Genomic DNA, 24,809 nt, shown 5'->3' with positions numbered 1-24,809 from the left:
TATCACCAAGCGCTAGATAATAAGAGTGAAGTGAGACGCTGTTGATGTTTTATAGAGTGCTTGCCACTGTTGATCGTGGTTTTTCTAATTGGTTAGTTCATTAACCAGTTTATTCGAAACCACTCGCCAAGCGGTGACAGGTGGTAGGTAAACCATTTACCCAGCAATAATATTTAGAGTTATAATATGACAATATGTCACATATTATTGTGAAATCCCTTACGCACAAAACGTTTTATTCAACTAAGGTTTAGTGACTGATCTATGTGATATCGTTTTAGGTATTTGTTGCCTCGCCAACGGCCTCGCCACAGTGGTGACACCGCTTCCCGTCAGATCACCGAAGTTAAGCGCTGTCGGGCTAGTCTAGCACTTGGATGGGTGACCATCCGGTGTGCCGAGCGCTGTTGGCACGCGGAGTGCACTAATCCCTTGTGAGGCAAACTGAGGAGCTACTCGATTGAGAAGTAGCGGCTCCGGTCTCGGAAACTGACATACGGCCGGGAGAGCGGTGTGCTGATCACACGCCCCTCCTTATCCACATCCAGTGACGCCTGTGGTGTGAGGATGACACGGCGGCTGGACGTTACCATTGGGCCTTCCAAGGCCTGTTCGGATAGAGTACGGAGAGTATATGTTGTCTCAGATTCTAATGAGTGTGGTAAGGTTTTAGAAAAAGTATGTGAATATTCTGGGGGGGGGGGGGCGGGGGTGGGGAGGGGAGTTGAAGGGTGGTGGAGGGGAATGAGCAGAGAGGGTGAGGTTCTGGTGGAACCAGTGTATTTGCCTCCCATTCAAAGAACTTTGAGTGAAGTCTGATGCCACATAGCAACAGCAGTTAATGTGAAAAGTGTTTTCGATTCGAAAGGCAATTACAAGAGATTCAACATGGTAGTATAATCATTGGTTGTTTCGTAAATAAAAATTTTGTAGTCTTGTACGTAAGATAAAATGTACAAGTTTCTAACTTCGTTCTTGTGGTGGTGTAGTGTAGTCAACTAGAAAAAATCTTCCGAAACACGCTGTAGATGTTGGAAGTAGGTGGAACGAAACATTTGACAGGCATCGCTTGACATTCAGATTCGATTTCAGTGGACTGTCTTTACACGAACCGCTTAAACTGACGAACGCGTTCCAAGTGGAGATACGCACCTGTCCGCTGGTGCAGTGGATGGCGACGGACGTGTCCCGCAGGTGCCACAGGCGGCAGTCGCACGACAGGTGGCCGGCGGCCAGGCACCCGCTCAAGCCCACAGCGGCGAAGGCCGCTACCAGCGCCACAGCCCACATCCCTGCAACAGGCCACGTCCACGTGAAACGTGTGTAAATAAAGCGAACCGACTCTCAACGTTTCAGCAGCCGATCACGTGTTTATATCACTCGCCATCTTTCGTCCATTCTCCGACGCTGTATCCAGTAAAATGGTTTAACCTAAAATACATTGAAATGCCGAAGAAACAAGTACACCTGCCTAATGAGCACGCAGAAGTGTCGCCACACGCCGTGACACGGACTCGAATCTGAAGTAGTTCTGGAGGGAACTGACATCCTGAATTCTGTAGGGCTGTCCACAAATCCGTAAAGAGTACGAGGGGGTGGTGGTTAGAGATGGGCAAAACTGTTCTTTTCAGAGATTGGATCAGAACTGTTCACTCCCTGAAATGAATTAGCTCTTTTTCATGACTCACCACTCATTTACAATAGAAAATAAATGGAAGGCACATTGCCCTTTAAACTTGGTTTATTCCAGTACTATACCTGTATTTTGATCTTATTTGATCCTATTTTGAAGTAACACAGATCATGAGTAAGAATTTTGTATTGTTTATTGAAATTTCCACGATATGACAAAGTTTTTGATTATTGATTTATTTTGCACTATCGTGGTTTTTTGGGTGATCGGAAAATGTTGTAACTTGAGATTTACATTAACAATATATTTGGCTATAATGTATTAAAATTTCATTAACCTCATACAAATACATCGCAAGCCATATATTTTTAAAGTGAACGTTTCCTTTCGAAGACGCCTAAAATCGCAAAATCCGTACCAGAATAAGAAAAAATATATAAATTTGACTGTAAAACGAAAGTGCTGCATATAGCCTTACGCAGAATAAAACAAGGAAAATATTGTTGTATCACATTTTGTGATACGTTTATCGGTTCGCTCGTAATTGAAGCGTAAATTCGAGTGTCCATAATAAAAATCCTATAGTAAGAGGAGTCATCAGGAACCTAATCTAATCAGTTTAAACAAATAAAAATAAAATAAAAACAATTGATGTATACATAACATAATAATGTAATATACATAGCGATATTACTACGAAGAACAATATCCAGTGGGGACGAACTCCGATGCAGAGGCGCTGAGTTGAGCAGGTCGAGCCGCGAGCTGTATTACTGCGTGAGCTGAGACCGCAGAGACCAGAGTGACACCTGAGTCGCTTTGCTCGACGCTCTGGCTAGAGTCGAGACGGTGGGGTGAGCGTTGAGCGGGCGAGTTCCGAGGGTGGGGGGGAGTGGTGAACTCACCCGCTCCGAGACAAATCGTCCGTTCCCTTGCGAGCAGGTTTTTGCAAGTAGTTCCTATGTTATCCGCTAGGTGGCTCTCTGTCCTGTTGCTCGCATCAACTGCCCAGAGGGCAGGACGTGCGACTGAAACGATCGCCGACAGAGTGTGATGCGAAGTTAAGCTGCGCCAGACACTGCACAGTGCACACGGCAGACGACGCACAGAGACAGCACGGCATATGTGAAACACAAAATCCAATGGGGCACTGCACAATGCAGGCAGCCAAGGTAGAAGCAGGGCAGAGACCGGCTCTGGCTGTGTTGTGTGGCGTGCACTGTGCTCTGACCAGCAGAGGCGCTGCTGATATGCTCCGTCTCTCTCTCTCTCTCTCTCTCTCTCTCTCTCTCTCTCTGCCGTGGGAAACGTTTGGAGCTACCGTTCTTTTTTTCTGAATCACTGATTATTCACTCCTTTGAAAGATTGAACTCTATGAATTAGTTCAAGAGCGGATCCCCCATCTCTAGTGGTGGTCTCATCAGAACAGCACGTTGCAAGACATCCCAGATATCCTCAAAAATGTTCGTGTCTGGGGCGTTTGGTGGCCAGCGGAAGTGTTTAAACTCAGAAGAGTGTTCTTGGAGCCACTCTGTGTAAATTCTGGATGTGTAAGGTGTCACATTCTCCTACTGGAATTATTCAAGTCCGTCAGAATCCACAATGAACGCGAATCGATGCAGATAATCAGACTGAATGCTTACGTACGTGACACATGTCAGAGTCGTATCTAGACGTATCAGGCGTCCCGTACTACTCCAACTGCACGTGCCCCACAACATTACAGAGCCTCCAGCAGCTTCAACAGTCCCCCACTGACATGCAGGGTCCATGGATCCGTGAGGTTGTCTCTATTCCCATACACGTGCATCCACTCGATACGATTTGAAACGAGAGTCGGCCGACCAGGCAACATATTCCAGTCATGAACAGTCCAATGTCGGTATTGACGGGCCAAGGCTAGGTGTAAAGCTTTGTATCGTGCAGTCATCAAGGGTACAGGAGTGGGCCTCCGACTCCAAAAGCCCATATCGATGATTTTTCGTTGAATGTTCCGCACACTGGCACTTGCTGATGGCCCAGCATTGAAATCTGTGACGATTTGGGGAAGAGTTGCACTTCTGTCACGTTGAAAGTTTCTCTTCAGTCGTCGTTAGTCCCGTTATTACAGGATCTCTTCCCGGCCGCAGCGATGTCGGAGTTTTCATGTTTTACCAGATTCAAGTTATTCGCGGTACACTCGTGAAATGGTCGTAAGGGAAAATCCCCAGTCCATCACTACCTCGGAGATGCTATGTCCCATCGCTCGTGCGCCGACTGTAACACCACGTTCGTACTCACTTAAATCTCGACAACATGTCATTGCAGCAGCAGTAACCGATCTAACAACTGCAACAGTCACTTGTTGTGTTGTATAGGCGTTGCCGACCACATTTCCGTATTTTGCCTGTTTAGACATGCGTATTCAAATACAGAGATGTGTAAACTAGTTTCTTCGGCGCTTCATTGTAGTATTCTCAGTTTTTCTAGTCGTATTTTTTATTTGGACCATAGTGACTAGCGGCAGTGTCGCTAGGGATGTCTCTGATCCTTTTGTCGTATGATTTGCAGAAATGATTGGCTTTGTGATGCTCGTCATGTGACCTAATGTCATAAACTTCGATGGTCACTAGCAGGTGTCTAAAGTCGGTTAAACGATTTCTATTGTTTACCACTATGTTACCGTCGTTATGTTAAATTGAGTTGTGACGAGTATTCTGTGTTACCGTTTGACACCATCTGTTATGCTACTCCTACCATAAATTTTTTGTGCTTTCAGGTACCTTTGTGGAGACGGAATAATGTGTAACTGTGCGATACACATTTTTACATGCTGGACGAAAAGTCTAACGCCGCTCCAGAGTACGCTTTCACTGTTTGTACCCGAAATGTTATTTTTCGTGCTATTAGCGTGATCCTTCGGCTGCTGTTGTTTTTGATTTTGTTGTTGTGTAGCGGGTTCAACATCGTGGCTATCGACGCCTATACAATTACAGCATGGGGTGCTACATAAGATAACATTCGTTCTCTCTCACCCTTCCTCACATTTGCACGCACACGGTCAAGCTTAACGGTGCAAAAGTGGAAACGGCATAAAAGTGGATACTGATACAAGACGGACTATTAAAATGTTTTCACCAAGAGGAGCAAGTCAAGAATGCATTGTTGACTGCTCGATGAACCTTCGGATCCTTTTAGTGACAGTCCCTGATTATGATATAGGCTTTGTACTTTTGTATTAGTGGCCCTAGGATCTGATACATTTATCTACAATTTTATCATGATATACCTAGTGGAGAACCTAGAGGCCCCAGGTCTGTACCTATTACAATTCTATTAGTCCATACCTTCGTTCTGCCTCCTTTTGTCCTCCTACTCCGCCCCCTATCTCTGTCCATCTCCTCCTACCACTCTCTCTGTCCATCTCCTTCTCCTCCCTCTCAGTCCACCTACTCCTCCCAGCTCTTGTCCATCTTTTCCCCCTTTCTCCATCTCTCGCCTCTTTCCTCCTCCCCTCTTTCTGAGCATCTCATACCCCTCCCCCACAACTCTTTGTTCATCTCTTCCTCATTCCTTTCTCTTTCCTCCCTCTGTAAATTTCCTTCTGTTTCTTCATATCTGTGTCCATCATCCCCCTGTCTGTTCGTCCACGTTTCCTCTCCACTTCCTTTCTCCACATTACCACTTCCACCCCAATAGAAGGTTGTTTTTCTTACCCTCAAAGTATTTCTTTCCAGACTTTAATTAATTTGTGTACTGTGTATGGTTGAAATCGATCGAGCCACCATTGGAGGAGGTTTTTTACCAATGACTTTTCCCACATGTCACATATTTCACATATATTTAACGAATTTCATACATATTTGTACACACATTTCGCCTTCATCTCCAGCGATTTTCATTCTGCAGTTTCATTTTCACCCAGCTCAATGTTTATGACGTCACATCATCGGAACTACTGCCGTCAGTGGCAGTAGTAAGTGGGTATGTTAGCGCACTCAGGGGTAACTTAGTGTGCAAACCAAACCCACCCACAAACGAAAATTAAATCAATAAAAATTTTGTTCTTTCATTCCAGAGGTGAATGTAAGAAAAAAGTGCAAAACATCTCCTATCGAACATTTTCACATTTTCACATTTTCACACACTGTATGTCAGCCCATCACAGAGAAATGCCTCTGAGTTAACAGAGTGCTCCATTATTTCGGGCTGAAACGTGCCATCTCACCAACAGACAGGCCTTAAGCCTTCCTCGATGGCGATAAATCATACAGAAACGAGGACAGAAAATGTCTCCTTGAGATAATGGGCAATATCCTTCTGTCTACATACTTCGTTAAGAGGCTTGACAGAGTAAAAAGGCTTGAAGATTGTATATGTAGTTGGTATTTGAGTGACAAAGTTGGTACGAGAGCAAAAAAAATTTCGAAACATATAATGATCACTAAAATCGATTTTAATCACTTAGAAACTATAGGAAACTGTTTAATTCAGCGACTGCTGAAGCAGTCTTAGATTGTGTCAGCTTCATTTGAAAGTATAAATCATCACAATCGGTTTAGAAATAGCAAAATTATCGTAATATTAATTTTCCGCAGTTAGAGGCATCTACTGACAGTTTTCTCAACTGCTGCACGACAGGTGTAGCTGAGATCGACAGTGACAGAGATAAGGAGGTGGAGCTAGTTATCTGAAGGCCGCACCGGCTGCTCTACAACAGGCTGCTGTTTCCTCTAGCGGCTATTGGATTTAGCGGTCTCATACGGATAAGAGTTACGCAATTTCTCGCGCATGCAGCGGTCAGCGGCTGCCGATACTTCATGATACTTCGATTTTTCGCTAATAACTCACGAAATATTAACCAATATTACAAAATTCAAAATGCTGACATGAGCAGTCAAAGAATGGTTTAGCTGCCGCTAACACTGTTTATAAAGAAGTAAAAATTAAAAATTTTCTGCCAAAATTCTGTGTTATGAATCGTATGTCAAATTTTTCTCACCATACATTACTAAATATGCAATTGCGTTTTTAGGAATTTTGTCATTCAAATTGGCAACTAATTTCATTGTTGTTTCCTGTGTAGCTAACAGTCATTCTTCCACATTAACAGCACCATTCAATTTGGTAGCTCTTTCAAAATCTAGGGAAGCATCATATGCTTCTAGATAATTATTTGATGGATCTAGATCACACATTACTTGAAGAAAAACTTCGTTTCTTCCATTTTTAATATAGAAATTCTGTAATTTAACATGACCCAATAAGGAAGAGTCAACTAACTGATTATTTTTCCTTTTTGTCTGGAAAACAACGAAGATGAAATAAGGCATATCAAACACTGCAGAGTTATAGAAATTTGTAATATCTAATCCAGAAATTTGTAATATACAATCCAGAAATCTCTACAGTTTGTTATTCAAAGAAATATATGCGAATTTTGGTCTGTCTAGTTCTAATTCAAGTGAATATTCTCGTTCAAATTTAACCACAAAACACGAATTTCTATCGATTCTACGACAATTTTACCCTCATTTGGAAGTGTTGTCATATCTTCAACTGCAGCTTGGGTAGAATCTGCCCAGTGAAGAATACAATGTCCAGCACTCGATGACCATGCAAAAATTACTGTTAACTCTCTTTCCCACATTGTTTCTTTATAATCATTAAGAAATCCGCCAAATAACTAATGGATAAAGCACTTCATCTTTCTTACATTTTATCATTCTGTTATTAAGAACATATCCTTCCATGGTTAGGACATTGGCTAGAGTCGAAGTCAATCGAATAAGAGCTAATGAAGAAATAAATGGAAATTGTATTCTAGACAAAATATTGTTTCCTTTCTCTATGGTGATAACATCAAACAGTTTTGCTAAATAATTATCAATAATTTTTTGTCGATTTTCCATCATAAGTTGGATAATCTGTACCATCAGTTCCAGTAATACTGAAGTTCATGCATAATTGTCCATGATTAAGATGAACCCAAAAATCTCAAACTCTTGACTTTGTTCATAATTTATTTAAGAGTAAAAAGAATTAAATTTTTTTAAAATAACTGTTACACAATCACCATTAAAATCAATCAAATTATCATTTTCATATGTTATAGTAATTTCTAAATCTTAAATTGGATCAAACACTGGAATATTTACAGATAATGCAGCTCATGAATGATTGGTCTCCCAAATTCTGCATTAGGTTTGAATGAAGCATTACTATTAGTTTCTGGATGAAAATTCTCATGTTTCACAAACATACCATGAGCCAAATTAAAATTTGTATTTATTAATTCAAATGGAATAATTTTAGGAACATTGTTAGCAACAGTCGTTTATTAGCCTCAGCAACCTGGTTACTAAAACCAAACACACTTCCAATACTATCTTTTATATCTATATACAATTTTATATCACTCTCAATGACTATATAGAATTTCATATGCTTTAAACTGAATATTAGGCTTTTTCGAATGAATAAATTTTTCCAAGTTTTTCAGACAGTACTGACCCATTGGAAATTCTATTGTTTCTCCATAAAAATAATCATTTTTGATTTAATATTTGGAGTTAGAAAAGTTGAATAAAAATCAACCAGTATAATATCACTAAAGCTGTCTCGTAAGGGTACAGTCAATCTTTTTTTTTGTAAGAACAAATTGCTTACCACTCAATTGAAATAACCTACTCATTTATTATTAAAAATTTATTTAATTAAATGAAAACTGGTTGGGAACTAAAATAAGAATTTCAGAAAAAATTAAAAAATAAACTTGGTAAACTTTTACTAAATTCGATCTTATGTGCAATAATAGGACCAAGTAGTTGTGGAAAAACTACATTAATGATTGACACTTATATTCTTGTGCCAGGATGGTTAAACTGGAATACAATCAATCATTGGCACATTTATTCTAAAAGGTTCAATCAACCAAAATATTCGGAATTTATAAGAAGATGAGAAAAAATTAAAGAGTAGTCCCCACTTTTATTGAAAACAGTGAAGACATCATTCTATTAGATCAATCTCAAGACAATTCAGTTGTTATTTTTGATGCGTCATTCCAGAAAATCAAGATATAGTTCAAGAACATTTCACAAGGGGGAAGACATAAAGGAATAGATAGCTTTCCTTTGGCTTGAACTTACTCAAAAATACTTAAACTGTTAGAGATAATCTAAATTTTTTTAATATCTTTAGACAAGATGACACTAATTTAAATCACATTTACCATGAGTTTGTTGGAGGTGATTTCGAAGTTTGATGAATTTAAAGAAATATGTAGTAAATGTTGGAATGAAAAGTTTGGTTTTATTACAATAGATATGACAAGGAAACTGAATGATGGAAAGAAATAAAATACAGCATTTATTAAATTTTTATTCTATATAAATGGACAGCTTAAGAAATGACATCGCTTTTATGTTCTGTCAAATACCATCAACATGATCTAATAGACATGCAAATTTAAAGACACTCTTGATTACATAGCAGAATATGAAAATTTAGAAAAAATTAATGAACATTACACTAATTGTCCTTGGTCTGATGATGAAACTACAGATGGTCTGTATACATGTGGTTGCTAGTATTTCGAAAAGTGTATAATGAGAAAGCGTTATCTTTCTAATTTTTCTAAACTCTACTGTTTTTCTTCTTTATTAAATGTTTGCAAAATATGATATGCAGGTTTTTAAAAAAAAACAGATGAAATATGAAAGGAACAATCAAAAGAAGAGTTTAAATATGAAAAAACGACCAAGAGCTGAGTACAAAAAATTTAAATAAGATGATCAACCATTTTTCGATGCCATTGAACAAGTTAAACAAGGGATCGATGGGTTGGGTGATAACGTTTTGAAAGAGAAGTTGAAAAGCAAATGGTTTCTTATTCTCATTATCAGTTAAGAAGTATTTAATGATGTACCACCAATTAATGTGAAAAATCACAGCGTGGCAATACTTTAAGTGAATCAGAAATACAAGATTTATTAATGAACTATGGAGAAGAGAGAGAAAAAAAAGGATAAAAATGTTAAAACACAAATATAAGTGAAAAATTGTTAGAATATATTAATCATAGTGAAGATAAAGTTTTATATATAAGAGCTTTTAGTTCATTTAAATACATTGGTCAATTACTGGTAAAATTTGATGGAGATAAATTAACTATTGATGATAGGACATATGAAGGTACGGACTGATTAATGAATCTTTTATCTAGAAAACAAGTAACTGAGGATGATATTAATACATTATTTACTACTTCAGATTTGTCAAATTATTCATATATATCGATTCATTCAGGAGCATTATATTCTGATAATAATCCAAACGAAATAAAATCGAATAAAGTTAATGAACACAAATATTTGATAAAAAAAATTGTCGATATTTATCTTTCCAAAAAGTTACCACATTCAGATACAGATGAAAAAAGTGGTGAAGGTGTATTTAAAAAATATACAGAAAAACCAATTGAGTATGCTTGGTTGAATGACATCCATCAATTAATCGATAGATGAGCAGTTATTCATGGTGAAGAACACACAGGAAATAAAAATTATCATAATTAGAAAATTGGAATAACACATATGTTAACCAATAAAGTTAAAGATTTCATAATCCATAATCTGAAAGGTATTCCACATTTGGTTTGATTTTTGAATAATTTACCACACACATGTTTTAAAAGTGAAAAACATAGAAAAGGATTAGTAAACACATTGATTAACAAATTACCATTTGAAATTCATCTTCCAGGCTATGTGCACTGTGGGCCAGGAACCAAATTAGTAGAAAGATTAGATAGGGGAGATCAAGGAATTACTCCACTAAATGACACATGTAAAATACACAGTATAATAAAGATTTAGGAAAAAGATACCAAGCAGATAAATAACTTCAATTACGTACAAAAGAAATAATGATGCAAGTGATACTTCAACTGGCGAAAATAGCTGCAGCTGGAGTTAGAGGAATAATGTACAGAAAACGAAAATAAGGAATGGGGCTCATTCCAATGAATGCTTCAGCTGTTGCCAACTTAGGTGTGGATGACAATGGTTGGGGAGTTCATTCTTTATTAAATTTTGTATCTGTACAAACAATCACCTTTTCTATCGATTATATTTCGCTACCTAGTGGCAAAAGTGAGAAAAAACCGATTAAACCTAAATTTAATAGTGAACAATTAAATGTTATTGAGCCACTTTTAAAGAAAGAGAAAAAACAGGTCGAAATTTGCTTAATATATTAAGTATTCCAGTTGTGAAAAAATCGTTGAATATCTAATGAACAGGAAATAAACAAAACTGAAAGGTGGTTTTCTTCCTTTACTATTAGCAGTTTTACCTTCTCTTGCAACAATTAGCACACTTGGTGGCAAATCTGCAGCAATCGCAAATGCAGTCATAGACGAGAAGAAAGCTGATAAAGAGGTAGAGGAACAAAAAAGACCTAATTTGGAAATGGAAAAGAAAGCAGGAGCCTGATTAAAAAAAGAAATATCCAAAATATGATCGAAAATTTTAATAATCCTTTATCTAATTTTAACCTAGGAAAACTAGTTAAACAATTAAATATTAAATACTTTTGAGGTATATATACGATTGATGAATTGCCAAATAAACCATTAAAATTGAATGTAGAATAATTCATTTATAAATTTGTGACCATGCTGACACCCACTGGATTTGCTATTATAAGAATATGAATAAAAAATTCGTTTTTTATTCATGTGGGGGAAATATTCCCAAAAGCTCATTAACTATTTGGAGAAAAAGATATGTACTAAAATAGCGTGAGAATACAAAATTTTGATGAATTTATTTGTGGTTATATGTGTTTGTTTATTATAAGTTTAATAATATTTACTCGTTAAGAATTTTCAGTCATCAGACCAAAATTTGAAGGCTTTCAATCATAAATAAATCCAAAATTTAATAATGCAATCACACAATTTTGGAAAGAATTAAAAAACTTTTTTAAAGCAACTAAAGGTTATATTGATTTTAAAGGTCTTGCCTTTAAAATTTCTGTCAGTACTGATGAACTATGACAAGCCAATCTAGTCGAAATCGATTCCATCAAGTTGAAAGGAATTTAGAAAATAAATAAAGGATATGAATAGTTATTGACTGTTATTGATGTCTTTTCTAAATTTCCTTGGGCTATTCCAGATAAAACAGGTAAGGATGTAGTTGATTCATTTGATAAAATATTTATAGATGGACATAAGCCAAAAAATTTGCAAACAGATATGGAAAAGAATTCTATAATAAAGACTTTAAAGAACTGATGAAAAAATGCAACATTAATTCCTATCATACTTTTACAGAACTAAAAGCATCAGTTGTCAAAAGACTGCAGAGAACACCGAAAGAAATGATGTGGAACAGATTTGCACTTCAAGGAAATTACTTAGCTAAAAGTGTAGTTGATGAATACAATAACACAGTTCATTGAACTATAAAAATAAGGGCAATAGAAGTTAATGAAAAGAGCTATAAAGTAGGGTTCATTATGCCTAATTTATAAAAAGAGATAAAGTGAGGATCAGTAAACTTAAAGGACTCTTTGAAAAAGGATACCCTGCTAATTGGTCGACAGAAATGTTTGAAACTGAAGATGTTATCCATTATAATCCAGTGACGTATAAATTGAAATATATTGAGGTGAAATATTTATGAGCAAGAGCTACAGAAAACGAAATATCCAGATGTGGATCTCATTGAAAAAGTTTTGAGAAAGTAAGGAGATAAAGTGGTTGGGATTTGGAAATTCACACAACAGTTGGGTAAATAAAGGTAAAGTAATAGCTGGTGATTGACCATTATTATATATTTGTTAAATTTTTCATTGCCTCTTCGTGTGGCTACAGCCAGTCCCCCCTTAAATTGATCTAATTTCATTATAAGTCAGACCTCTATTGTGAAGAGGTTTAAAAATTTCTTCACGGAAATTCCATAATGAATAAAAATTCAACAACCAAAAATGTTTAATTTTTGTGAGGGAACTGCCAGTCCTCCCACCACTTTCAATTTTTATAATCATTACATAAAATTTTTCCATATAAACGTAACAAATAGTGCGAATGAGGAAACTAACAGTTTCATTCTATCTGTATGTTATCCTGATGCTGATCATGATGGTGATGATGGAGATATATTCTCCACATTCATAAATCAATTAACTGATGAAAGTGTGAATTGTTTACGCAATCACAATGGAGATGAAATTTTGTATTGTTGATGAATACCTTAAAAAACGATATAAAAATTCAGTGATTGGAAAAAACGATCACTGAAAAAGTTGAATTTTTGTGGAGGGACCGAGTAGCCCCCCCCCCCCCCCTAATTTTATTGAAATTTTCAGTTCTTATATTAATTCAGCCTGCTCTCTAGGCTTTGGCTTTTCTCATTCTTACTTCAGCAGTCATAAGGTTCATCCACTGGTTTTCGACTAATAATTAAATTCCTGTGAAATTCTTGCATCTACAGACAGGAAATCTTTCCGACCTGGAATTCCAAACATGAATAAAGCATGAGATACTTTTTAATTGTTTCAGCCAGGACTGCATTTTCAGGGTAAATGCTCATAGGCCCTGGAATTCTGTAATGAACAAAAGCAGAAAATTTCTTGTGCACAGATTAAATATTTAATCTCTGGAATTCCAAAGATAATCTCCTTTGCATTTTTTTTAAATCGGCAGAAGGGGTGTTCCTTTAATTCGCTTTATTTTCTCAGAGGATTTCCTCAGATCCTCTGAAACTCCAAAAATGAATAAAGCACGAAATTCTTTTTAATTTTACAGGGTACTGTATCGAAAACCCTGAAATTCCATACAGAAAGATGAATTTTTGTGAGGGGACGAAAAGATGCAGTTCACAGCATCAGAGCAGCAAACATTTCCATGCTGACTTTTATTAGTTTAAGATTTGCAGAGGGGAAATTATTCCCTTCTAGAATTCCAGAAAATAATGATGGTCGGAAAAATCGACCATCGAAATAGTTGAATTTTTGTGGAAGGACTTAATTGTTGGTAAGGCGGGTACCAGGTTCAGATTCATTGGGAGAGTCCTTAGAAAATGTAGTCCATCAACAAAGGAGGTGGCTTACAAAACACTCGTTCGACCTATACTTGAGTATTGCTCATCAGTGTGGGATCCGTACCAGATCGGGTTGACGGAGGAGATAGAGAAGATCCAAAGAAGAGCGGCGCGTTTCGTCACAGGGTTATTTGGTAACCGTTATAGCATTACGGAGATGCTTAACAAACTCAAGTGGCAGACTCTGCAAGAGAGGCGCTCTGCATCGCGGCGTAGCTTGCTCGTCAGGTTTCGAGAGTGTGCGTTTCTGGATGAGGTATCGAATATATTGCTTCCCCCTACTTATACCTCCCGAGGAGACCACGAATGTAAAACTAGAGAGATTCGAGCGCGCACGGAGGCTTTCAGACAGTCGTTCTTCCCGCGAACCATACGCGACTGGAACAGGAAAGGGAGGTAATGACAGTGGCTCGTAAAGTGCCCTCCGCCACACACCGTTGGGTGGCTTGCGGAGTATAAATATAGATGTAGAATAGAGACCACCTATTTTTTACTCAATTTTGGCAAAGATTCATTAATCAATTTTTCTTGTGTATAGTTATCCAAAGCATTGAAATAATTTCGACAGCAAACAATTCTTAATGTTTCATTCATTCGATAATATACATTTATTGAATTCGCCACATAATCAATTCTTAAAATTTTTTCACTGTTTTGGTGCACATTTCTGATATCTATTTCCCTTTGTGCATTTCTAAATTGTGCACGAATATCATAGTATTCACAACAAAAATTACTTCATCTTAGAACAACAAAAATTGATCTTAAATTTTGCTCATTCAATTGTGGAACAACATGGGGCAGTAATGTATTTATTTGCTCATTCCTTTCACGCAGAATTCAACAGTTCTGTCATACATTTCATCCAATTTTTCTATATAGATATCCTTAATTTTATTCAGGTGCTTTAAATGATTTATTTGACTTTCATAAAGCTGTTTTACGTGAATCTCTATCTTACACTCCCCATGTTTTCGAATGGCTGGTGAAATTTCTTCATAAACCCAATCTTGAAAATCTTCCACGGAAGGCATATTGGATTTCGTAACTAAAGAAAATAAGGCAGGTTCATTGACGAATTCCGTTGAATTTAACTAGCAACATTTCAGTGCAACCAAATTTTTCAAAAGATTGACAGTATTTTTGTTTAACATGATCTTTAATTGAATTCTTAGGACGTAACTTCCTGGCAGATTAAAACTGTGTTCCGGACCGAGACTCGAACTCGGGACCTTTGCCTTTCGCGGGCAAGTGCTCTACCAATTGAGCTACCCAATCACGACTTACGCCCCGTTCTCACAGCTTTACTTCTGTCAGTACCTCGTCTCCTACCGTCCAAACTTTACAGAAGCCCTCCTGCAAAGCTTTCAGAACTAGCACTCCTGAAGGAAAGGATATTGCGGAGACATGGCTTAGACACAGCCTGGGCGATGTTTCCAGAATGAGATTTTCACTCTGCAACGGAGTGTGCGCTGATATGAAACTTTCTGACAGATTAAAACTGTGTGCCTGACCGAGATTCGAACTCAGGACTTTTGTCTTTCGCAGGTAAGTGCTCTACCAACTGAGCTACCCAAGCATGACTCACGCCCCGTTCTCACAGCTTTACTTCTGCCAGTACTTCGTCTCCTAGCTTCCAAAATTTACACAAGCTCTCCTGCAAACCTTGCAGAAATAAAAATTTTAATTGTTTTTACTCGAATCCTACGTCTAAAAGCAAACTATCTAGTAGAGGTTAGATTTATATTCCTGATTATTATGAATAAAAAAATAAAAGTAATAGAACTTTGTGTGATTATGATAATGAACAACAAACAGACTGTAAAAAAATGTATTGGTTGTCAAAAAATTAAGGATTTTGATTGTTTTTGCTTTAACCATTCAACTAAGCACAAGCTCTCTAACAAATGTAAGATTTGACTACTGGAAGGGAAACAAAAAAAACAAAATAGTGTGTTGTGGAAAAAAAATAGTTAACACCATTTTCAAAAGTCACTTACAGTCAAACAAGCACAAGAAATTAACTGAAGGCGAAGAAGCTTATTTCTGCTATTTGTTTTTTAGGGCTTATCGTTGCTCAGTTGACAAAGTTTACAGTCGCCCTACATCGTGATTATTGCAGAAGGAATAATTTACCTGTTTATAGTGGATTTAGAAAAGCTGCTTTAATTAATTATTTCAAATAATCTGCCTCCTTGTACAGGAACTCTCGATAATCAGAGTTAAGGAACTCAAAGCTCTAGATAAAAATCTTGCCATTAGAGGAAGCTTTACATCAGGGAAATCGCAGTTCATTAATGCCATTGGATTATAAGAGTTTACATTTCATCCAGGAGTATTCAAAGCAACAAGAACAAGACCACAACTTGTACCTAATATAAATTATTTCTACAGATTTCATGATGACATAATTGAAAAGCCTCACTTGCCGAGAGAAGAAAAATAGTGAGACTAGATCAAATTTACGATTTCAGTAGCAAGGTACTTGAGCAAGAAAAGAAGGCTAAACCATTTAAAAATAAATTATTCGAGATTAAAGAAATTTGATGCATATTTTATGAAAAATTTAAAGCATGGTCTGTTGACTAAAACATGCCTTTAACGATACTAATATTGACAACCTCTATACCAATAGTGAGAAAACGGATCATATAACGAAAGCACTTTATTCTATGGTAAACGAAGATAAAAAGAGAACTAATTTTAGAAAACGATTTGTTGTTGTTGTTGTTGTGGTCTTCCGTCCTGAGATTGGTTTGATGCAGCTCTCCATGCTACTCTATCCTGTGCAAGCTTCTTCACCTCCCAGTGCCTACTGCAATCTGCATCCTTCTGAATCTGCTTAGTGTATTCATCTCTTGGTCTCCCGCTACGATTTTTACCTTCCACGCTGCCCTCCAGTACTAAATTGGTGATCCCTTGATGCCTCAGAACATGTCCTACCAACTGATCCCTTCTTCTAGTCAAGTTGTGCCACAAACTTCTCTCCTCCCCAATCCTATTCAACACCTCCACACTAGTTATGTGATCTACCCATCTAATCTTCAGCATTCTTCTGTAGGACCACATTTCGAAAGCTTCTATTCTCTTCTTGTCCATGTTTCGTCCATGTTTCACTTCCATACATGGCTACACTCCATACAAATACTTTCAGAAACGACTTCCTGACACTTAAATCTATACTCAATGTAAACAGATTCCTCTTCTTCAGAAACGCTTTCCTTGCCATTGTTAGTCTACATTTTATATCCTCTCTACCTTGACCATCGTCAGTTATTTTGCTCCCCAAATACCAAAACTCCTTTACTACTTCAAGTGTCTCATTTCCTAATCTAATTCCTTCAGCATCACCCGACTTAATTCGACTACATTCCATTATCCTCGTTTTGCTTTTGTTGGTGTTCATCTTATATCCTCCTTTCAAGTCACTATCCATTCTGTTCAACAACTCTTTCAAGTCCGTTGCTGTCTGTGACAGAATTACAATGTCATCGGCGAACATCACAGTTCTTATTTCTTCTCCATGGATTTTAATACCTACTCCGAATTTTTCTTTGGTTCCTTCACTGCTTGCTCAATATACAGATTGAATAACATTGCTGAGAGGCTACAACCCTGTCTCACTCCCTTCCCAACCACTGCTTCCCTCTCATGTCCCTCGACTCTTATAACTGCCATCTGGTTTCTGTACAAATTGTAAATAGTCTTTCGCTCCTTGTATTTTACCCCTGCCTCCTTCAAAATTTGAAAGAGAGTATTCCAGTCAACATTGTCAAAAGCTTTCTCTAAGTCTACAAATGCTAGATACGTAGGTTTGCCTTTCCTTAATCTAGCTTCTAGGATAAGTCATAGGGTCAGTATTGCCTCCTGTGTTCCGATATTTCTACGGAATCCAACTGATCTTCCCCAAGGTCGGCGTCTACCGGTTTTTCCATTCGTCTGTAAAGAATCCGCATTAGTATTTTGCAGCCATGACTTATTAAACTGATAGTTCAATAATTTTCACATCTGTCAACACCCGCTTTCCTTGGGATTGGAATTATGATATTCTTCTTGAAGTCTGATGGTATTTCGCCTGTCTCATACATCTTGCTCACCAGATGGTAGAGTTTTGTTAGGACTGGCTCTTCCAAGGCCATCAGTAGTTCTAAGGGAATGTTGTCTACTCCCGGGGCCTTGTTTCGACTCAGGTCTTTCAGTGCTCTGTCAAACTCTTCACGCTATATCATATCTCTCTTTTCATATTCATCCACATCCTCTTCCATTTCCATAATATTGTATAGACCCTCTATATAGTCCTTCCATCTTTCTGCTGTCCCCTCTTTGCTTAGAACTGGGTTTCCATCTGAGCTCTTGATATTCATACAAGTGGCACCCTTTTCTCCAAAGGTCTCTTTAATTTTCCTGTAGGCAGTATCTATCTCACCCCTAGTGAGATAAGCCTCTATATCCTTACATTTGTCCTCTGGCCATCCCTGCTTAGCCATTTTGCACTTCCTGTCGATCTCATTATTGAGATGTTTGTATTCCTTTTGGCCTGCTTCATGTACTGTATTTTTATATCTTCTCCTTTCATCAATTAAATTCAGTATTTCTTCTGTTACCCAAGGATTTCTACTAGCCCTCGTCTTTTTACCTAATTGATCCTCTGCTACCTTCACTACTTCATCCCTCAAAGTTACCCATTCTTCCTATACTGTATTTCGTTCACCCATTCCTGTCAATTGTTCCCTTATGCTCTCCCTGAAACTCTGTACAACCTCTGGTTCTTTCAGTATATCCAGGTCCCATCTTCTTAAATTCCCACCTTTTTGCAGTTTCTTTAGTTTTAATCTACAGTTCATAACCAATAGATTGTGGTCAGAGTCCACATCTTACAATTTAAAACCTGGTTCCTAAATCTCTGTCTTACCATTATATAATCTATCTGAAACCTGTCAGTATCTCCAGGCTTCTTCCATGTATACAACCTTCTTTCATGATTCTTAAACCAAGTGTTAGCTATGATTAAGTTGTGCTCTGTGCAAAATTCTACCAGGTGGCTTGCTCTTTCATTCCTTATTCCCAATCCATATTCACCTACTACGTTTCTTTCTCTCCCTTTTCCTACTGCCGAATTCCAGTCACCCATTGCTATTAAATTTTCGTCTCTGTTCACTCTCTGAATAATTTCTTTTATTTCATCATACATTTCTTCAATTTCTTCGTCATCTGGAGAGCTAGTAGGCATATAAACTTGTACTACTGTAGTAGGCGTGGGCTTCGTGTCTATCTTGGCAACAATAATGCGTTCACTATGCTGTTAGTAGTAGCTTAGAAAACGGGATAAGTTGAATTTAACAATCAACAACCAAAAAATGTTTTATCCAATTTCCACAGATTACCAAGCATCAGATAATACTCGAGAATATGTTCACACTTTATGCAATAAAATGAGAGATATCGTAACATCTAATGAGACTATTGATATAGCAGATACCTCATTTAATATTCAGATGATAGCAATTCCTAGAGGTGGTAAAGGTAAAAAATGATAAATCTAGCTTAAGACAAAAAGAATAAAGGTTGTTTCACAAGAATTAAGGTTGGTGATAATTTGTATTGTCCTAGAGCAGTAATTGTTGAATTAACACACTGTACAAATCATATTTTGGTAAGAGAATTAACTACAGGTGAGATTAAGAAGATTAGAGAAAGAGATAAATACGCATTAACAGACAGAGTTAACTGACATATTATGTGAACAGTTCGGTGAATACAACAAAGAAGGATTTTCTGCAGATGATATTAAAAACGTAGAGCAACTACTAGATATCCAAGTAAATGTTGTATGTGCTGAAAAGTTCAATGCAGTTATCTATAGTGGTCCAGAGAAATGAAGATATATTTTTATAAAGATTACAAGGTTTTCGATGTGGTTAACAGTATGACTGCAGCAGTACATGTAAGAAACTGTACAACAACAAGAATGAACACAGACACAAAATAGAGAGAGAAGTGTGCATATTATGCAAAAGTTCAGAACACAAAAGTGAAGAAAATAAGGTTTGTTATAACAAATGCAATACATACTGTTATAATTAAGAATGCTGAAACAATCATGAACAAGTTTGTGCTACATCTCTTAAATGTACAAAATGTAATAGGATTTGTCTTATATCTGAAAAACATAAATGTGACTTTGAACTTTGCAGGAACAAGTAGTTATAATTAAATACCATAAATGTTATATGTGATCTGTATTGCAAAAGGGTGGTATCTGTAAAAGAGAATTTAGTAAGGATTTTATAGCCCAAGGTTGTCCAAATTGTAATAAAGATAGTTTTTCAAATGGCTCTGAGCACTATGGGACTTAACGTCTATGGTCATCAGTCCCCAAAGATAGTTGTTACATTAATGGAGAATTTAAAGACTGTTATGTTTACCAATGCTTTGAATGCAATAAAATAGTTGCTGGTAAACAGTTTAAATGCTGTGAAGATGGATTCCCTAAGAGAGTGAATTGTACCCATCCTGAGAGATACGTGTGATTTGATTATGAAGCAACTCAAGAATCTGTGAACGATTATGAGATTTGGAATATGTGTTCCAATTTTAAAGGTGAAACTGTTTATAAATTTAAGACAAATGATGGATTCTGTAGGTGGATGTTATCTCAAAAAAACATGCATAGCTCACTACATAATAGGTTATGGTTAACAATTTATTTAGAAGTACTGTGTTGAAATTCAGTAAAGCCATATACCATCTACACAGGAACTAAACTGATGTTATTGGAGATCAAACAGTTAGGCATAAAAATTATAGAGAGCAAGAACTTCATCCAAGGCCCCCTTCGTTGTTTTACAAGAACTGAGGAAAGGCTACTTTCCACATTTATTCAATACACCAGAAAAATGAAAATTATATTGGACCAATTCCTGATACTGAATATTACTGTACTGACACTATGAAGCAAAAACGTAGAGAATCATTTCTCGAATAGCGTAGTTCCAGAGTTAAAGAAAATTATGTGTTCAATATGGAGAAAGAAATTAACAGGTACTGTGATTCTGATGCAGATATATTGAGAATAGGCAGTTGAAACTAAGAGAACAATTTCTAGAAATTGCAAACACCTATCCATTCTGTCATTTACCCATTGGTGGAGTTTACATGGCTATATACAATAAAGTCATACACTATCTACACAGGAAATAAAGTGAAAATACAGTTGCTGTATTAGATAAAGAACAGAAAGAGAATTTCAGTAAACAATCGATAGCTTGGTTAAACTGTTGAAACAATAATAATATCTTGCATGCTCTCAATGGTGGAGAAGTAAAAATAATTGGAGCAAAAGTAGATGGATTTGATAAGGAAACTAATACTGTTTATCAATACCATGGTTGTTTCTGGCATAAATGATTAATTATAAAAATAAGGAGACATTGGATGACCTTTATGAAAAGACTGAAAAGAAGTGCAGAAATACGAAATACTGGATATAATTTACTGGTGATGTGGGAATGCAATTGGATTAGCTTGCAAAAGTAGAAAGCTCTGAAAAAATTGCCAGAAATTGTCGAACCATTGAATCTGTGAGATGGGTTTGATGGTTCTTGAACAAATGCAATAAAATTAAGAGCTATAACTGATGGTGTTCCAACAAAAATTAAGTATGATGATGTCTGTAGACTTTATCCAACAGTACCGTATTATGACTATTATCTGGACAACACAAAACAAGAATTTATAGACCAAAATACTATACTAAGAAATGGTATGGATTCATAAAATGCGAAGTATTAGCTCTTGGAGGATTGTATCTTCCTGTAATTTTGAAACTGATAAATAGTATATCAAAACAGTTAAACAGAAATTGGAGACTGACTTATATCCTGAAACAATAAAGGAAAATCCTGGAAAACGAGCCATTGCTAATTTATAACTTAACTCGTTATGGGAAAACTTTGGACAAAGATAAGCTATGAATAAAACTGAGTTAATGACAGATTTGCAGTGATTTCACAAGATACTATTGGATTATTGCTTACATAATTTAGATGTGAATTTAATTATGGAGAATATGGTTCAAATGAGATATAATTTCAATTATTATTATGTGGAAAACAACACAGCTACTAATATATTTATAGCTGCATTTACTACATCAAATGCAAGACTTAGGTTGTATGATAGATTAGATAAACTGGGAAAAAATATATATTTCGATACTGATTCTGTGGTATATATTTATGATGGCATAGTCAGTTTAGAGAATGGTTGTATGATGAGTGAATGGACTGATGAGTTGGGAAAAAATAAATGGACTACTAATTGGGCTTCCACTGAACCGAAAAGAGAAAAATGATAAGAGTAGTGTGATGAAGGTAAAAGGCTTCACTCTAAATTACAAGAATATTCAAATGTTGAATGGCGAATCTATGATAAGGCTAACTGAGAGTGAAGTGAAACAAAAGATACAGCTAGAGTACAATCAGATAACTAGAGATATAGATACTATAAACCGAGTCAACAAGCAAGTTAAGAACGAATTCTCATCAGTATGATAAAAGAGTTGTTCTAAAAAATTTTGATATGGTGTCTTAAGGTTTTTTGATCTCTAATAAAATAATTATACCATATTCCTTATATAAATAGAATAAATTAGTTAGTTATCTTTTGTTGTATTAATTGTTATCTAATTTTTGGTTACAGAGTGAGATAGTTTAAAAATAATGATTTTAATGTAATTTTGTAATTTTGTTAGTAAATTATTTATAGGTAAATTATGTTACGCTATTATTTTTCTAGTCATAAAAAAGAGAGTCTGAATTTTGTATTTCTTACCATATTTCTATACCACTTTCATCATATTCTTCTACATCATGGTTCTGATTTCTCAAATGTTCTATAATTAAAGACTGTTTAAAATAACACTTGAAAACATTACATTCAACTTGTCTCTCTTGTGGTTTATTATTTATATCGACATAAATGTCAAATTTTAATTCCTCCCACACATTAGTAACATTTATAAGATCAAAATTTATAATCTTATTACATTTTTAATCTGTATAAATGGAGGTTCTACTAAAGAGGCTAAATAATTCAAGCAATTCTTATTTGTTTACAAAGATTCGTGAGCTAGAAATAAATGAATTGTATTACATTACTGATTGCGAATTTTTAAAAACTAGATGTGGGGTAGAAAATCTGTATAGACCTTGATAGTAAATTTAAACTTATTTTCCCTGACAGATTTAATAAAATACACTCCTGGAAATTGAAATAAGAACACCGTGAATTCATTGTCCCAGGAAGGGGAAACTTTATTGACACATTGCTGGGGTCAGATACATCACATGATCACACTGACAGAACCACAGGCACATAGACACAGGCAACAGAGCATGCACAATGTCGGCACTAGTACAGTGTATATCCACCTTTCGCAGCAATGCAGGCTGCTATTCGCCCATGGAGACAATCGTAGAGATGCTGGATGTAGTCCTGTGGAACGGCTTGCCATGCCATTTCCACCTGGCGCTTCAGTTGGACCAGCGTTCGTGCTGGACGTGCAGACCGCGTGAGACGACGCTCAATGGGGGACAGATCCGGAGATCTTGCTGGCCAGGGTAGTTGACTTACACCTTCTAGAGCACGTTGGGTGGCACGGGGTACATGCGGATGTGCATTGTCCTGTTGGAACAGCAAGTTCCCTTGCCGGTCTAGGAATGGTAGAATGATGGGTTCGATGACGGTTTGGATGTACCGTGCACTATTCAGTGTCCCCTCGACGATCACCAGTGGTGTACGGCCAGTGTAGGAGATCGCTCCCCACACCATGATGCCGGGTGTTGGCCCTGTGTGCCTGGGTCGTATGCAGTCCTGATTATAGCGCTCACCTGCACGGCGCCAAACACGCAAGGCAGAAGCGACTCTCATCGCTGAAGACGACACGTCTCCATTCGTCCCTCCATTCACGCCTGTCGCGACAACACTGGAGGCGGGCTGCACGATGTTGGGGCGTGAGCGGAAGACGGCCTAACGGTGTGCGGGACCGTAGCCCAGCTTCATGGAGACGGTTGCGAATGGTCCTCGCCGATACCCCAGGAGCAACAGTGTCCCTAATTTGCTGGGAAGTGGTGGTGCGGTCCCCTACGGCACTGCGTAGGATCCTACGGTCTTGGCGTGCATCCGTGCGTCGCTGCGGTCCGGTCCCAGGTCGACGGGCACGTGCACCTTCCGCCGACCACTGGCGACAACATCGATGTACTGTGGAGACCTCACGCCCCACGTGTTGAGCAATTCGGCGGTACGTCCACCCGGCCTCCCGCATGCCCACTATACGCCCTCGCTCAAAGTCCGTCAACTGCACATACGGTTCACGTCCACGCTGTCGCGGCATGCTACCAGTGTTAAAGACTGCGATGGAGCTCCGTATGCCACGGCAAACTGGCTGACACTGACGGCGGCGGTGCACAAATGCTGCGCAGCTAGCGCCATTCGACGGCCAACACCGCGGTTCCTGGTGTGTCCGCTGTGCCGTGCGTGTGATCATTGCTTGTACAGCCCTCTCGCAGTGTCCGGAGCAAGTATGGTGGGTCTGACACACTGGTGTCAATGTGTTCTTTTTCCATTTCCAGGAGTGTAGTAAGTAACTGGGACTTTTAGTTTTTAAATATGGTGATATTAAACTCAAATATAAAGGAATGAAGAAAATTAAAAATAATTGTGGTGTGCGTACTGTAAGACCTTCGGTACACACGCCATCAGATTATTTGACTTGTCGCTCTAACAAAGTAGGCGAGTGTCAGCAATATGTCTCGTGGTATTATCGTGGCGTGTTTATCTTCTGCCGTTAGGTCAGACGATAGAAATGCCACTTGCACGCTTAGAGCAGCAGATTGATGGTGACCAACTTTAAACAGAACTTGATTAATTTTCACACACATTTATTAAAATAATAAAAGGCATAGATATTATGTAACTTTATTCTGGATGCTGTTTACAATTGATAATCTGAAGTTCCTTTGGTCTCACATATCTCTGATACTTGACAAAGTGTCTATTCATTTATCTTCATGGCTATGTACAGG

At 37.4% G+C, this 24,809-nt stretch overlaps 1 protein-coding gene and 1 pseudogene across 1 annotated transcript in view; one reads left to right on the top strand and one right to left on the bottom strand.

Moving 5' to 3' along the window:
• LOC126106664 (uncharacterized) overlaps positions 1 to 24,809 on the bottom strand; it is a 205,609-nt gene that overhangs the window by 123,140 nt on the left and 57,660 nt on the right. Inside the window, exon 2 of the mRNA XM_049913029.1 lies at positions 1,153 to 1,292. Coding sequence (XP_049768986.1) covers positions 1,153 to 1,290 — 138 coding nt within the window. The 5' untranslated portion in view covers positions 1,291 to 1,292. The remainder of the gene's footprint in view (positions 1 to 1,152; positions 1,293 to 24,809) is intronic.
• LOC126106991 (5S ribosomal RNA) lies at positions 296 to 413 on the top strand (annotated as a pseudogene).

This window comes from Schistocerca cancellata, chromosome 10, assembly GCF_023864275.1.
Source record: "Schistocerca cancellata isolate TAMUIC-IGC-003103 chromosome 10, iqSchCanc2.1, whole genome shotgun sequence".
Classification (NCBI taxonomy): Eukaryota; Metazoa; Arthropoda; class Insecta; order Orthoptera; family Acrididae; genus Schistocerca; species Schistocerca cancellata.
Note: the sequence above shows the minus strand (reverse complement) of the source record. Positions and strands in the feature narration are given on the sequence as shown.